Here is a 17,875-nt window from a genome sequence, read left to right as displayed (position 1 = left end):
GCCATAAATGTCCTTCTAAGTTCTGCTTCAGCTATATCCCACAAGCTTTGATATGATGTATTATCATTATTATCCAGTTCAAAATATTTCCTAATTTCCTTTGAGAGTCTTCTTTGACTTATGGATTATTTAGAAGTATATTGTTTAACTTACAAATATTTGAGGATTGTTTAGATATCTTATTGTTTTTGATTTCTAATTTAATTGTTACAGTCAGAGAATGTACTTTATGCAGTTTTAATTCTTTTAAATTTATTGAAACTTGTTTTATGGCTCAGCATATGGCTTATCTTGGTTAAATACTGTGATAAGAATACGTATCCTGCTTTTTTGGTATGTGTTTTTTAAATATCAATTAGATTTAGGTGGTTGCTAATATTGTTTAGATAGGTTTTTCTTGGTTTTCGTATAATTGTTCTATCAATTGCAACAAGATGAGTACTAAATCCCTTATTATGGTTTTAGACCATATATTTCTTTCTTTAATTTTGTTGTTTTTGATGTCATGTAATGAAGCTCTGTTATTAGGTACGTACACATTTTTGATTGTTATATCTTAGTGATGAATTTACCTATTCATTACTATGAAATTTGGTCACTACCTTCATTCATACTCTGTCTTGAAGTCTATTTTATCTGATATTAATACTAATATTAATATTGATTTCTGCCCTTTTATTTTTGCTGTTTATATGTTATGTGTTTTCCGTCCACTTATTTCAACTGATCCATGCCTAAAGTGTTTAAAGTGCATCTTTTATAAACAATATATAGTTGGGTCTTCCTTTTTTTTATACATTCTGATAGTCTTCGTCTTTTAATTGGATCATATAGATTATTGACATTTAATTATTATTGATATGGTTGGATTTAGGTCTACTATTTTATTATTTTCTATTTATTCCTTCTGATCTGTTTTGTTTGTTTTGCTTATTTATTTTGTTCCTCCTTTCCTTTGGACTATTTCAGTATTTTTTTAGAATTCCATTTTAATTTATCAATTGACATTTGCCGTGTGTCTTTAATAGTGGTTGCTCGTGGTATTACAATAGACATTAATAACTTTTCACAGTCTACTTGGAAGTAATATTGTATCACTTCATGTAAAATGTAGAAAACTCGTAATGATGTAGATTCGCTTATCCCTCTCCTTGCTGTTATAGTTATCATATATATTGTATCTACATACATTATAAACCCGCACTACCTTGTTAGAATTTTTGCTTTAAAAATCATGTGTATTTTAAATAAATTAAGAGAACATATAAGCAGCTATTAAAATGTTAACAGTAGGAAATGCTTATAAATGAAAAGAACAAAGTACAAAAGTGTTTATAGTATAATCCAATTATACATAAGAGAATGGGGAATAATAAAAACCCAAGAGGAAATATGCCAAATATGAAACATGGTTTTCTTTGGGGGGGGGGGGAAAGACAACATAATCTTTTATATTTACTCATATATTATCTATTTTTGATACTCTTTATGCATTCTCCCAAATTTGAGTTTCTCTCTGAAATCATCTCTCTTCCAACTGGAGAACTTTTATTTAGCATTTCATGTAGGGCAGGTCAGATGGTGACAAATCCACTTAGTTTCTCTTATTTTAAAGTAAGGTCATTATTTCACCATTATTACTGAAACATATACAGCTCTAGGTTGATAATTTCTCTTAGTACTCACTGTCTTCTGGCTTCCATGGGTTTTGATGAGACATCTGTGGTAATTCAAATGATTGTTCACCTATACAAGGTGTGTATCTCTTTGAATTTATCCTCTTTGGGATTTACTAAACTTCTTGAATTTGCAAGTTTATATCTTTTACCAAAATTTGGGTTATTTTCAGCTAGTATTTCTTTAAGTATTTTTTCTGTTTTAGTTTCTCTCTCTTCTTCTGTGATTCCAGTATCCCTATGTTAGACTTTTAGAAATTGTCCCTCAGGTCTATGAAGTTCCATTTATTATTTTCAACCTTTTCTTTATCTTATTTTGATTAAATGATTTCTATTAATGTATCTTAAAGTTTACTGACTTTCTTTATCATCTCCATTCTAAAGTCAACCTAGCAATTTTTAAAAATAATTTCAGGCATTGTATTTTTTCTATTCTAATATTTCCATTGATTCTTTTTTATACTTTCTATTTCTGATGATTTAAAAAAAAATACTTCATCAATTACATGTAATTTTTTTTTTAACCTCATTGAGCATAGTTATAATGACTGCCTTAAAGTCCTTGTCTGAAAATTACAACATCTGAGTCATCTCAGGATTGGCATCTATTGATTCTCTTTTCCCTTGGGAACGGGTCACAGTTTCCTAACTCTTCTGTGTCAAGTAATTTCGGATTGCAGTCTGGACATTGTAAATGTTTTGTTGTAGAGACTTGGGATTCTGTTTTATTGTTCTGAGGAGCATGAGGTTTTGTTTTATAAAGTAATGAATTTGGTTAGACCCAACTATGCTCTCCTATGCTCGTAGTGGATGATGACTCAGATCTCAGTTCCGTTCTTTGAGCCTTGGCTGAAAACTTCTTTCATTTTGCCCCACACATGCATGGTTCAGGGGTCTGCCAGAGATGAGCTGAGTCTATATGCAGAATTTAGGGCTTCCAACTTTTCCTTTTGGCTCCTCCTTACTCTTGGTAGCCCTGATTATCTTGGACTCTTTCTCCTGGTGTATTCTAATAGAAAGATGATCTTTCTATTGAATTTTTGCTATATCTGTGCTGCCATGATTGTACTGCTCTCAGGCAAAGCTGCAAAAAGAAACAAATGAATGAATCACAGTGAAGCCATTCTATGCTTGTCACTTGCCCCAGGTTTTACCTCCCCTCTAATACTTGCTTGTCCTTTTAAAATCTTTAGAGACCTTGGTAGTGTTTTTGTCTTTGTTCAGAGTTTATAGTTATTCTTTGCCAGAGGATTCGTTTGTTAAGCTCTTATTCCTCTATACTAGAAGTGCAGCTCTCACTCTTAACTGGAAAATTTTAATGACCTCTTTGACTGATCTTCTTACCTGTAGTTCTATTTTCTTTCAATACAATTTTTACATGGGAGCCCAAATGATGGAAGTAAAATGCAATGTTGACCTTGGTCTTATGTAAGGCATTTGTAATGGCATACATAGCCCTTCATAACTAATTCCTGTACACCTGTATCCTGCAGTAAGGTGACTTTCTTAACCTGGTATCTTTCCACAATTCTGGAATTCTCATCTTCATTGTTTCTTTTACTTTGTTTCCATTGCCTAACTTCAGGAAATCTTCACTTAGAATTCAGTTCTTCTTAACTCGAGTTAGACATCGCTTCTGAATTCCGTTTAATTTTCTGTGGATCCCTCTGACATGGACTTATCACTTTGTTCTGTTATTTTCTGCTTAGTTGTCTGTATCTCTATGAGACAGAGCTTCTCAAGGGTTGCAAATCATGCCCTATTTCTTTTAACTCCTAACTACCATCCCTTACCTACTTTTACATACTATCTGATACATAGTAGATACTTTTTTTTTTTTACTGATTGCATTATATTGGTATAAATTTTTAGATTCAGTGCTTCAGTGAGTACCTTATGTGCATATATTGAGTTCCTAAGAAATAGAACAAAGGATTTGGGGCTACCTGTCCACTATTCACTGTATTCCATTTGGGGCATATTTGCTAACCTTGTCTTTTATGCCCCTTAACCATAGATACTAGCCCCAGCATTCTGTGAAATCCTAGTGATTAAAATCTGCACAAAGATGGGATTGCTGGAATTCGTAAATGGCAGGCCTCTTCTGCCTTTCTCTTTCCTTATGAATGGAGGAGCCCAGATATTACCAGGGAAAGTGTGTGCGTGTGCGTGTGCGTGTGCGTGTGCGTGTGCGTGAGAGAGAGAGAGAGAGAGAGAGAGAGAGAGAGAGAGAGAGAGAGAGAGAGAGAGAGAAGAATGTTGATGTACCTCTGGCAGTGAGCCAGCACCTTTCTCCCATACTGAGCATCAGGTAATAGATTCAGAGTCTATAGATCTTCATGGCTTGTCAGCTGCTGGGGAATCTGGAATGCATTCTCTTCCTTTATACCATTTCCTATTTATTAGAAAGAACCCATAGTCCTTTACGTCCTGCAGAGCACAAGTTTGTACTAGAGCTGCTGCTTTGCTCCTGGTATCACCCATTCAGAGTAAGAGCTACTGAGCTGTAACCCACATTCTTTCTTTCAAACAAATAAGCCTCTGTTTCCATAGAACTTTTCAACCTTCATATGCTATATAATGTCTTAGCTTAGTGCCTCAGCTTCAGCTCTAACTTAAAAAGAAGAAAAGACAAATGCTTTAATCTTTTTCTAGTTTTGCAAATAATATGGTCACTGTAGAATATTTATACATTTATTTATTTAATAAATATTTATCTTGCATCTCCTACATGCCGTGCTCTGAGGGTATAGCCAGGAAGACAGATATGGTCATTGCCTTATGAAAATTTAGTCCGGCATTACAGAAAAATATATAGAAGAACTTTAAAAAATATCTAAAAATCTCAATATACAGAGATAACCATTGTTAACCTCTTTATGATTTTTGTTGTATATGTTTTTGCCCTTTAAATTTCAGGCACCATCACTTCATCTGTTTTCATTCCAATATCCTCAACATTTTTGCTCCTTTGTCCTTCATTTCTCCCATGGGGCAAATTCCTGAGCATCTAATCATCAACCTACGTAATGTTTGGCTCTGGCCTGGAAAAAAAAACTATTTAGAATGCTAATTTTAATCCCAAGGAGCTTGTTCTACTTTATATGTTTGAGATTCTGAATTTTCCACACCTATGAAATACTAATTATTAAGTTATAGAGGTATTTTCCACTAAATTAAATTAATAGACTTACTCATTTTATAGTTTAATAAGGGAATATTAAAAGTTGAGCTGTACCTTATTTATAATTGCAAAAAAGTATTAAATATCTAAATGCCCATCAGTAAGAGACTAGTTAAATAAATAATGTACATCTATACAGTGGAATGCTATGAACCCATTAAAATAGTTTGTTGACATAAAAAGAAAACTAGTAAATGTGGAAAGGTATTCACAACAAATTGTTAAGTGAAAAACAGATTTATGTATAGATTAGGATATTTTGTTTGTTTCCATTTATGTAAAATTGGATACATATGTATGTACATGCACAGAACGCTATCTGTAAGGACTCAATCAATATATTTCTTCAATTCCTACTGTGTAAGAGGTGCTCAGTAAATACATTATGATAGATGTCCATGTCATGGGGGAAAATCTAATAATATGTATAAATTATATTATTCATATTTGTGGGGGAACATATTTACTAAAAGTACTTTTTTCTTTATCTCTAGAATAATGAACTACAAAGCAAGTTAGACTATTTAACGGAAACTCAACCCAAGACTGAAGTAGAAACCAGAGAGATTGGAGTGGGCTGTGATCTTCTACCCAGGTATTTGGGAATTTCCTGTTTTTCTGACTTAAATTCTTCTTTGACATAAGAAAATACTTTACTGGGCTGTTATTACCAGCATTACATTCTTTCTATCAAAAATATTTTTGCAAAGATAAGTGGTGGCTGCTGAAGTGTCTGACCAGTTTCTGTGAGAGCAGGGCCATTATTCGGGGGGATAGCGAACGAGAGGTCTGGGGAAGCCACTTCAGAGAGAGATTGGCCCTATCGGTGAGTGCATGTATTTGTTCCTTCATTCGTTCATTCACTCATTCATTCATTCATTCATTCAGCAAACATCTGTTGAGTACCTTCTCTGTGCTACACAGTTATGATATGGAGAAGAATGAGATTTTGTTCCTGTCCCAGAGTGCAGTCTGGAAGGAGAGACAGATATTTGGCAGTATTTTACAACAGTGTGAGAGAGACCTGCGAGGTGCTTTAGTAATCTAGAAGAGGTAGAGTCTAAATCTTGAACAAAATTCATCTATTCCCCAGCACCATAACAGATATTGTCAAGAGCTGGATCAGATACATACATAAATGATCTGCATCAGTCATGAGCAGATATGTGATGACTACAGCCTACTTAGTTCAGCTGCATTTCTGAGCTAGGACTGATACATTCGGTGTTAAGCTGCTCCACACACCCATGCCTCGGAAGATTAGAGCCTGTGAACCAGTAACTAACCCACCATCTCTAGGTGCTCAAAACCATGCTTGGCCCAAAGAGGGCATAAAACAAATTTATAAGAAGGATGCTGATGACATGTGGCTTGTGATTTAGGTAACCAAAGTTACAAAGTCACATTGTTCTCATTTACATTGCTTGCTTTCTGGTAAAAACAAGGCAATTTCATCATTCTGGTGTGATGAATAGAAAATGTTTTTAAAAAGAAAGAGAGAAAAGGGGGGAAAGAATATGTAAATAGACTCCAGGTCTCATCCATGTGGAGTACAAAGTACATAATAAAAATATAGCCAAAAGAAATGATTGATCATGCCCAGGGACTCCTTTTGAAATATAAATAGTTTGGCTATTTCCCTCCTTTTTTGATTTTCAAGAACCAAGTGGCTTAGTCCACTCTAATTGCCCACATAATAAATCTTGTTTGGCTAGGACGGGTACAAAACTATGTCTGAAACCAATAAATTGTTTGTTTTCTAATTCCCACATTTTGGCTTAAAACAACGTTTTCAATTTGTATGCCAAAGGATAGCCCAAAGCAAACTTTTATGGTACAGTTATGAAACCACAAAGCGGTTTTCATAATGGAAGTGCTGACAGACCCTTAACTTATGGCCACGGTGAACTTGGAAGCCACTTCAGTATCTAAAAGCAGCTTTTCCATAATTGTAACGTTTGGTTTCCCCCAGGATCCATCTTAGCACTTTAACTACCTGGGTCAATCAGCAGAGGAAATGAAAACTACGTATCCGTATTTCCGAAAAGGCAGAATAATATTTCATTCGTTTCCTCACAAATATTTATTAAGTGCCTACTATGTGACAGGCACCATGCAAGTCCTGTGGTGAGGAGCACAGGATCTTTAGAGATAATTTGGGGCAGTCCTTTTTCACCTGTGCTGCTCGGAACTGCCGTGCTCTGTGCTAGGGCTCTGGGGACAAGGAGGTTAGCAAGGAGCGGGCCTGTGGGAATCCCCCCCCACCAAAGAAAAGAATCTGAGAAAAACTCAGCTTGTAATGTGTTTTATATGTTGGATTCCAAGTAAGATTTTGTTTGAATAAAGAGTTCTGTGGTCAAAACAGATTGGAACCCCCTGGTTTAGTTTAATTGCCATGTTTTAGAAATACCAAAATTGAGGCCCAGAGAGAGAAAGTGATTGACTGAAAGCCACACAGCCAGGAGTAGAAGCAGGCCTTCTGAGTCCTGGTGTGGTATATTTGTGGCTTGAAAATACTCAGTACATAGAGAGATGCTAAATCGTGTATGTTCTAACAAAATTCTTGGATCTTACCTGGACTTTAAACTTGCATCTAACCAATAAAAGATTCCATGGTGTTTTCCAGAATATTTTTACAACAGCCTCCTCCAAAATGTTTTAAATCAATGAAAGTACTGAATTAAGCCTGAATGATGTAGAATTTTGTTCGTACTTCCTGTTCTTCTCCCACAAAGAGCTCAGCTGTGTAGCCCAATTGGAGAACCTCAGGCTACTGGGGTTCCCTGCCCAGCGGCTGTCAGTTGAGCACAGCCTCGGGCAAGCTACTTAATCTCTCTTAAGCCTCAGTCATTTCAGCCTTAAAATGGGAATGAAGATGGCAGTATCAAATCTCATAGGATTGCTATGAGGATCACATGAAAATAAAGTATTTAGCATAGTAACTAGACTGAAGTTAAGTCCTTAATAAATAATAGCGATTATTACTATTAACTAAGTAAAAACTGATTTTATGTATAAGACACTGTATCAAATATAAATGAATCTGAATGTGCTAAGACAGTTTCATTAACTTAATTTTTATTGGTGGTTTTTAGTGATTTTATTAAATGTCTTAATAGATTAATTAAATGTATAGGGCTTTCATATGCATTGAGCTCTTCAATTAAACTACCAGTGGTTTGAAACCCTCTTAGATACTGCGTAAAACACAGGAAGCCTCAGTGGCTGATGATGTCTCTGGCAGCTGAGACATTAGAGTGGTCCTAGCATGTTCCAGGCACCAGGCACAATGCCTCACTGTAGGGTAGCCTGGCACCTCTCACTCGTTTCTCCTTATACCTACCTGCAAGGGTTATAAAACACTGTGTTATGGCTACTAGTATTTGACTATTAGAGCTGCTCTATTTTTATGTACTGCTGAAAAAATTGAAATCAGCCTTTGCTTTACTTATAGCACCATCAAGTCCCTTTTATTATCTCCCGTACCCGCTTTCCCCTGTTTCTTCCTGTGAACAGGACCCTAGGCTGCCATCCCCTGGTCTATCATTTACTTGATGCTCAATAAACAGTTGTCAGCAGAATGAACGAAAGGTATATACCAAGTGGGGACTTAGACGGCTGATCTGTTTTATAATATGATTTATTTATTTAATAAGGACTAAGAAGCAGCACTTTTTGCTTATTTCTCTGTGTTTATTCTCTCTCTCCCCCCACAAGAATGTAAGCTCCACGTGGGCAGAGATTTTCATCCATTTCACTAATTGCAGTCTCCCTGGGACTTACTTAGAATAGTGCCTCACACTTTGTTGACTGGAGTCATCCCTCTGTAGCATTTGACAGTTCTTCCTACGCAGAAGAATGTCTGTTTCTTACCCTTGTGGGACTTTTCTCTCCTGATTCTCTCTTAACTTCCCTGGCCTGTCCTTCATCTTCTTTGATGGCTCCTTTTTTCTTCTAAGATTTCACCTTGGGAATTCCTCATGGTTCTATCTTGGTTACAGTAGTTCTGCAAATATGGTATCCTATCTCGTGGCTTTGCTTCTTGCCTCCCTGTGGCTGAGCCATCCTGTTGTTCAACCTCTTTCTTGCGTATACGTCCTCATTTCTGGTTGCTTGCTGTGCACTCCCAGCTGGAGTCTTGTTCGATCTTCATACTCACCCTATCTATAGCTGAGTGAGTCATTTTTTTTCTTCACCAAAGTCAGTTTCTCTTAGTAATGGTCAAGAACACTAACTGGAAGTTAGATCTGAGCTTGGGTCTTGGATCTGCCTCTTGCTACTACATCTGTAGCACTGGGCAAATTTCTAACTTCTTTGCATCTCAGTTTCCTTACATAGAACAGCAAGATTTTGGTAGTAATTCCCTCAGAAGCTTGCTGAGGTGATTGAGGTACAGGCATAACGTCGCCGGGGCAATGGCCACATTTTCGTATTCTTGTTTTGCTGCTACCGCTTTCCCAGTTACCTAAGCTTAATATACTGCAGTCATCTTTGAGCCATGAATGTTTAGTTTGTTCCTAGATGCATACACTCAACAGTGCTCTCTTTTTTCTTCATGGCTTGCTTCATACCTTTCCATTCCCACCGCCACCAGCCTGCTTGAGACTGGTGTTATCTATGTCTAATCGAATCAGTCCCAAGTCTCTGCCTCCTTAAATTCTTCCCCTCCTTCATCTAATCTCTGTGTTACACAAATAGAGAGCAAGGATCTCTTAATAGAGCAAAGAGAGGGGGAAGAGGTGAGAAGTTACTCTCTGTGACTTCGGGGGCTTTTGAACACCGATTTTTTAAATAAAAGACTGAAGAGTTTAATTTGAAAGGTTTGATATATGTTAATTAAAGCCATTGAGAGCATTTTCAGGTCAGCTAACCTAGTTCATAGAGAAAAGTGAAAAACAAAAAATAAAAGAAGAGACTTCTTTCTCCTGCCCCTAGTGAAACTTGGTTTCCAGCAAACTAATAAATTATGTCTTAATAGGTATAATTTAATGAAAAATATTCCCTGTTGTCATAAGTGCCTAGCACATAGTAAGCACTTTAAAACGCGTACATTTTCAAATTTCTGTTGTAGAAATCAGAACACAAGTAGCTTTTGTCAAAGCTTTAGTTGCTGATTCTGCTATTGTTTCCCACAGGCACTTTACAGATTCATAAAATGTTAACAATAGCCTTAATGTGTTAAAGAAAATTGTTGAATTTTAATTATGTGATTGAAATTATTTGTGTTCTTGAAACCTTGCTGTTTCTTAGTGATCAACTAAATAAAATACCTCACCTCTGTTTTGGTTGGGATATGAGAGCCTGTTTTTGAAACCCAGAAGGTCTACCTTTATAAATATTTTTGCATTTTATTGGCTTTTAGGATATTGTCACCAGAGACCATTTCTGTTATATGGAATTTTCACAGTAGTTGGCAGAAATTGCCATCTGGCTTCTGCTCCTGGCATTCTACTAAACTGCCTGGTGAGGTCACTGAGGACACCCTGAGTTGCCAGATCTTGTGGCGTCCTCTGTGTGGCAGGTGGCACGCTGACCACTTATTGAAATCTCTCATCCGCTGGTTTTCTTTGTCATTCGTATGTGGAGTGAGAGCTCTGTGCCTGGCCTGAGTGAGCTTCTGGGGTCATGAAGATGAGTGAGATATAGTTTTCACTCTTCAAGAAATTATACCCAGCAGAGGAAACAAATGCATGACCAGTGGGTACAATGAGATGCTTCCACCAGTGTGTCAGAAGCCTGTGTAACATTGTCAAGGTGTATATGGGGAGGGCGTGGTGGAGAGCATGGAAAGGACATGTTGAATCTCTTGGGGAGAGACGTGTGAAGTTTAAAATCACCCCCAGCCTTCCAAGAGACCCTATTAAGAAGCTCTCCTCCTACTATTCTTTAGTTGAAAAATCACTGCAGGTTGATGAGAGGTGTTACTGATGGAAAAGTTTAGCAAGAGTGAATCTTGGGAAAGCAGGAAATTGAGCAACACTGCTCAAGGAAACTGTGAGTACACAAGGAAAGGAAGAATTATTTCTATCGCAGGTGCAGAGAGTCAGGGAAATTGTCATATAGGAGGTGATATTTGGTTTGAGTCTTGAAACATAAGCAGGAATTCATGAGATCTCTTTGATTAGGGAAGCATTTAATGTGGAGGGGACAGCATGAGAACAGCAGAGGTGTGCAGCAGTGTGATAAGTGATGAGAACCGAGTGTTACTTAGCAGGACCAGACAGGAGATATAACGGGAGGTGGTGCAGGGCCTTCAGACCATGCCGAGGAGTCTGAACTTCATCCAGGGAGCAATGGGGAGACTTTGGAGTTTTAAGAACAGTAATATGCTCTGATTGTCTTTTTAGGAAGAAGTCCTTGACAGCAAAATGGATAATGGATTCAGGGAGGGGGAAAAATTTGCCAACACTGAAGTCAGAGAGACCATTGAGTATACTATTCCAGTATTCAGAGATAAATTATGAGAGCCTGAATGAAAGCAGTGGCTGAGGGAACAGAGAAGACAGATGACAAAACAGTATTTAAGGAGGTAGATTTTATACCACTCAGTGAATGATTGGATATGGGAACTTAGGGGAAAGAGGCTGAGTCTTATATCTTATACACACCATTGATCATTGCCTTAGTTGGGATAAGAAATGTAGCTGCTGTAACAAACCACCCAGAGATCTCAGTGCTTAGTGCAGTAAAGATCGACTTCTCACACCACAGTCCAAGGCAGGTTGGCATGGGCCTCTCTCCTCCACACAGTCCTTTGGGAACCCAGGAATCTTTCATTTAGTGACTTTTCCTGGGCTTCAAAGCCCTCTTGGCTCCTCACTGTATCCTCCACATGAAAGGGAAGAGAGGGAGCATAGAGAATTCTGTAGAAGGTAAACCTGAAGTGATTTACAGTCAACCGTGTGAATAATGAGGGAGTCAGGGACACCGACCCCCATGCAGTCGAAAATCTGAGTATAACAAGTCAGCCCTCCACATACGTGGATACTCAGCTGCTGACTGAAAACACAGTTGACCCTTGAACAACATGGATTTGAACTGCGAGAGTCCACTGTATACAGATTTCATGGATTTTTAAATCTGCAAATAAGTGGACACACGCGGTTCAAACCCACGTTTTTCAAGAGTCAACTGTAAATGATTTCTGCCCTTTTAGTCGCAAGGCCCACCAAATTACCAGGGAGGCCGAATGCAGTTGCATTGTGTCCAGGAGGGGAAAAATAGTGGGATGTGCCTCTGTCTTAGCCACTAAATCCTATTATTTCTTATTCTCAAGTATCTCCCTAACCTCTACTTGCTACTTTACTTGTTACTACTACAATTAACATTCTCCTGACCTCTCTCTCACTTCCTAAAACAGCGAAATGTCCTAACTAACCTTCTGCCTCCAGACTGACCCCTCTGCAGTCAGCCCTCAGTGGTACCAAGGAATCTTATGGAATAAAGATATGAGCATATCATGTCCCACCCACTGCCCCCTTAAAAGCCTTTAGTGGCTCCCCGTCTCCTCCTGAACTCCTCAGCAGAGGACACAGGGCTGTCCTTCACCAGTGTCGTCTTCTGCCACTTTCCATTTTGAACTCCTTACTCCAGTCATATGAAACATGTCTCCTTTCCACACCTGCAGCCCTTGTGTTCACACTTCTTTGCCTTTGCACATATTGTCCTGTGTGCCTGGAATTCTCATCTCCTCCTTGCCTAGTTGAGGATGCCTAGGCATCCTTCCAGGTTCACCTTCCCTGTTCGAATTTCCAGATGCCCTCCTAGTGACGCTAACTCATTCTGCCCTCAGTTTTCCAATAGCTTGTTAATTGTTGTATTTCTCCTCTGAATTGTTGTATTTCTCCTCCTGGCAATAAGGGAAGATGGAATAAACTTAAATAAAGGGAGTATTTACCAAGGTTTGGGCAGCTTTAAGATCTATAAACACGGGACAGTTGTGTACTCTAGCAGCAGTGGGAGCTGTTCTGTTACCAGCCTGGACCTGAAGAGGTAGGGGAAGAAAGCTGGCGGAAGAGACAGAGGGGAAGGCTGTGGCTGTGGCCTTTGCTAGAGGAACATCGCCAACTACAGGCTGCTGCCAGGCCGGGAGGGAACAAATGTCCTGACCGATTTGTCCTTTCGTTTTCTCGTCCCCTGCTACCATGTCCCAATTGGTCAAAACCAACTGGAAGCTAAAGGGTGAGGGGGCCTACTGATGCTGACCTTCAGGTCAGCCTCCCAGGGCGTAGAGTGAGGTGGAGAATGGGGGAGAGTAGATCTGAATTGGCAATGGAGAATATCCAGCACAACTCTGTGTGTCCATTATAGTACCCAACACATCGTATTAAAATCATTTATGTGCATATCTTTCCCACCGAATTATGAGTTCCTTCAATGTAGGTTTTACATTTTTCTGAATCATCGATGCCTCGCACGTGCTAAACCTTTAAAAGTTGCTAAAATAGGGGTCCCTTTTGCAACATTTAAATGAAATATTCAACTGCATTATTACAGTTTATTTTTAAGTGTTGAAAACCATTTTTTTTTAGAGTTGTCTTACCCTAGAGCATGGGGATTTTATTTTCATCTTCCGAAACTGCCTTTTCTCATTTCGCAGCCAAACAGGTCGGGCCCGTGAAATCGCCATGCCTTCCAGGAACTATGCCCCATACGCACGAGTCCTGGAATTAACCATGAAGAAAACTCTGACTTAAGCATTCAGAGATGTGCACTTTTTAAAGATGGACAAAGGCCCTGGAACCCTGTGGCTTAAAGTCTGGAAATGGTGACTGTTGCTTCTTCATATATACAGGTTGAATCAGAATGGAAATTGCTGAGGTTCTGATCCATTTCTTAAAACATGAAGGAAAGCGGAGGCAGAGGTGGAGGGCAGGAGGGAGGTTTCCGAGGTCATATTTCAGACACTCTGCAGCCTGCCCTGTTGTACTGGGCCATCGTTAGTTTTCCATGTGGACACTGAAGTCCTGTCAGAATTCCCTCACAATTTATTTTTTGTTTTACTAAACTTCAATTGGGAGAGAAAAGGGCATTCATTTGAAATTTTATGCTATTCACTCCAGGATCATTTGTTACTGTATGAAAGCTTTGTTTACCCATAAAAGTATTAGAAGCAGTGTTTCTCTGGTACAGAGAAGCCTGTCCACAGGAGCAGGGGCACCTGGGGGAACTTGACCCTGGGAGGGAAGGATTCCCAGCATGCAGGTGCTGTCTCCTCTCGGAGCTGAGGATGTGTACAGAGTTGTGGGAACCACCACTGGAGATGGTCCTCGTGTGGGCAGACACGCTTCATTCTGACATGCTAATCCCTCGGTTTAATTTGTGCCTTATGCCTTTATGGAGCCAGCTGAAATCACTGTATTTATTTGACCTGTGATTTTTTTTCTTTCTTTCTCACATTAACTGAAAAAGAATGTTTTATGTCATGGAAATTTAATCATTTCATGTTTGTAGTATTGATTGGTGTTTTTGTTAAATGAATGAGTAATTTGTTCATGCATGTTCTACTTTGATATAATAACCTATGTCACTTATGTTTAATAAATGCCATATATTTTGTTCTACTGATGTTGTCTCTGTGTTTCAGCCATGACCACATACAAGGGGTAGAGAGAGCAGAATCAGACTCTGGAGTGAGAGTCAAAGCTAGGACACAGTGAGCTTTCAATCAGTACAGTCCATAGAAGCATTTACAAACTATTAGATTGTGTGTATGTATGTATTTTTAAATTCTGAAATTTAACTAGTTAACCCTCTTTCTGAAAAGAGTAAGATATTTTCATGATTATAAAATACAAAAATAATTTTTACTTTAAAAAATCACCCTCCCTTTGCCCAAACCTCCTATGCCCTTACTTTCACACTTAAAAAAAAAAAAATGCCCAAGACAGCAAAGCAACTCAGTTGGATAAATCTCTGTGAGTCAGGATAGTGTAAAGAGGAAAATGTGTATTTTGAAGTTAAATTCGTATTTAAATTATGATTGTGGGACCTTGGGCAAGCCATCAAAGCTCTCTGAATATCAATTTCATCTTCTAAAAACTTGGGGTAATCACACCCACCTAGTAGGCTGATGTGAGTGCCAAATGAGGTATTCGCAGAGGCACTGGCGGGTTCTGAGAACAGAGAAATATGTGATCGCTGTCATTCTGCAGGTTTGTCTTAAAGCACTATTGCCTCCTGGTCCTCCTTGCTCATGGAGATGTTCTAGTGGTGGGAAACCATGCCCTGAGCAAATCCTGAAAAAAGGATTTTGGGAAAAGGCTCTCCCTGGAACCAAGAGAGGGAATCTGGACTGAGAATAGCAGAGGGTCCCAGGAGCCCTTAGGCCCCTGGAAAAGCTGGTCTGGAAGCCGTTTCTAAAAGAAATGCTGTGGTATAAATCATGTCATTTTTCAAAACTGCTCTGCAAGCACCACCACATTCCCTCCTATCTCTTTTTCTTAAAACAAGCAAAACAAACAAACAAACAAAAAAGAAAGAAAAAGGGAAAAATTAGCAAATAATTGTATAGTCAAAGAATGCCAGGCATCGTTCTGCAGCATTAATGGTTGTCTCTTTCTGAACCCTTTGTATTTTAAACTATATCTTCAACGTCACAGAAGGACAAAGAGAGCTCCTAAGTAATACCAACTGAAACTGAAAGAAATAGAGATGATTTTTCTTGATTTTTGTCAAAATTAACTCTAGTGACCCCCAACTCACCATCTGAAAGAGTTACATTCTTCAACTCCTTGTGAGCATGGTAACGTGTAGAACTGGGAGAATGAGTTCTAATATTACATAGTAAAGTTATTCTATTGAAATGAAAAACAGCAGTGTATATATAGTTATTTTAAATAAAAATAACGCCTTATAATAATTTTTCAATTGATATTTTCATTCCAGTCTTTCCAGACTTTCTTACTCACATACACACACATACGCACGCACACACCATTTATTTTGTTTTTAAAACAAATATGATCTTATTCTGAGAAGCAGAACCGTGGTGTTTAGGAAGGTGGAATCTGTAGTCTGATGAGTTCAGTCACTGGTGTGTGTCCTGGGTGAGTCACGGAAACTCTTCAAGCTCCTGTAAATTGAGGACAGTGACAGTTCTTTCCTAACAGGGGTTGGGGTGAAGAATAAACAAGTTAATATCCATGAAGTTCTTAGAATAGTGTTTGGCATATAGTAAGCACTTAATAAATGCTATCCATTATTACATACTTTTGTAACCACTTTTCACTTATTATGATAATTCTTTACATATATCTAAACCATTGTTTCTTAAATTTAATTGGATTCCATTTTATTGATGTACTAGGTTTTACTTGACCTGTTCCCTATTGTTGGGATTTTGGAGGTTGTCTTTACTCCTTTTTAAGCAATCCTCTGATGAACCATGTTGTACATGCATCTTCATATACTTGTCTAATTACGTTCTCAAGATAAATTCCTAGAAAAGGAATTGCTGGGTCAAAAGTTATGAACGTTTAAGTCTTTGGGTGCACATGGTCCAATGTGGCCTGTGGAAATTTGAATCCATTGAAACTCTCCCCAACAGGATGAGAATGTAGTTTCCCGGCCGCTTTGCCAACACTGGGAATGGGAAATGAAGGAGAGTCTAAAGTTGCTTGCTTGAGGCAGACCTGTCCCCGAAACAGGCAGTGAAAAGAGTTCCTTCAGGATATTGCCTTTGGATACCTGAGCTCAGCGACTGCAGGTGTGAGCTGCAGGCCTGTAGGTTTCCCGAGGGCCCAGAGAGTGCCTGGGCAGCTGACAGGAAACAGGACTGGGCTTGGAAGAAGCTGGTGTCCCCCAGGTCCTGGAATCAGAGAGGGCCTGCTGCTTAGCCAGCAGCAAGCGCTAGCTACAGAGAGAGAAAAAAACATGCCACATGCCTGAGATGGGGTTTGAATCTGAGTGGGACATGACCCAGAGGCTGATTTCAGAGCTAGCCACAGAGAGAGGAACAACATTTGGGAAGTACTTGGAGTTGGGTGATATGACATGGTCCCCCCATTAGAAGGTGCACTAACCAAGGCTGGCCCCTGAGCTAATCTGTAAGTGTACTCTGGGCACCCATTTTCTCCCCAGCAAATGCCACCCACCTGCTCTAGGAACTCTAGGGTGGTCCCCAGGGCAAGGGGTGGGATGGAAGATGTGACGGTAAGGACAGGTTCCTTCCTGTCCTGGCTCAGGCTCCATCAGACCATGGTGAATTGCTTGCCATTCAGACTGAGAGGCCCAGTTCCGTTCAACCAGCACATGCCAGGTGCTGCATGCCAGGTCCAAGGGAGACAAAGAGGTACACCTCGAGACCCCTTTCCTCTCCAAAACCTTTCCCAGTGAATCTAGCTCTTCCTGGTTTCGGCCATCTCAATATCCTCGGGGTACTTATTTTCAGCCCCTCCTTTTCTACTCACATATCTAATGACTGATCATCACATCCATTTTCTGTCTCTCTAGTGATGTAAGTGCCTTGGGGGCAGTCCTTATAACATAATTTAGAGAGGACCATTCCAAACCTCCTTGAGCATGAAGGAAAACACAGATGAAAAGTATTCCAGAAAGAGCCTTGGCTGGAGGAAGTAAAGGAGACTAAGATTATTGAGATAGACGTACCATACATACTTTGAATCTTCACAACAGTTCTGTGTGGAAGATGTTATCACTCCCATTTTGTGGATGAGGCCATTGAAACTCAAAGAGATGAAGCTCAAAGTCAAAGGCCTGTCTCATTCCAGAAGACAGGTGGGAAGCCTGGAGTCAGTCCCAGTTCTGCCACTGAATCGTAATACCCTCTTGGTCCAGTCATGCCAACTCTCTGAGGTTCAGTGCCCCAGTAAGAGCTTTGCCTTGGAAGCAAATGGAATTGCATCCCCCACATAGGCTTGCTGTGTAGATCAGATGAGATAGCATGGAAAAATTTCCCAGCACTGCACTGGAGACATGCCAATAATTGATACCTACTATTATTAATAGTAATTACCAAGAAGGAAGTGTTGTACCATGAATATTTGCAAAGCCA

The 17,875-nt window shown here is 39.1% G+C and overlaps 1 protein-coding gene across 1 annotated transcript in view; it reads left to right on the top strand.

The window, feature by feature from the left end:
• LOC105294326 (myocardial zonula adherens protein-like) overlaps positions 1-17,875 on the top strand; it is a 111,278-nt gene that overhangs the window by 72,768 nt on the left and 20,635 nt on the right. The window contains 1 exon segment of the mRNA XM_011363478.2: positions 5,355-5,455. Coding sequence (XP_011361780.1) covers positions 5,355-5,455 — 101 coding nt within the window.

This window comes from Pteropus vampyrus, unplaced genomic scaffold, assembly GCF_000151845.1.
Source record: "Pteropus vampyrus isolate Shadow unplaced genomic scaffold, Pvam_2.0 Scaffold85, whole genome shotgun sequence".
NCBI classification, from domain to species: Eukaryota; Metazoa; Chordata; class Mammalia; order Chiroptera; family Pteropodidae; genus Pteropus; species Pteropus vampyrus.
Note: the sequence above shows the minus strand (reverse complement) of the source record. Positions and strands in the feature narration are given on the sequence as shown.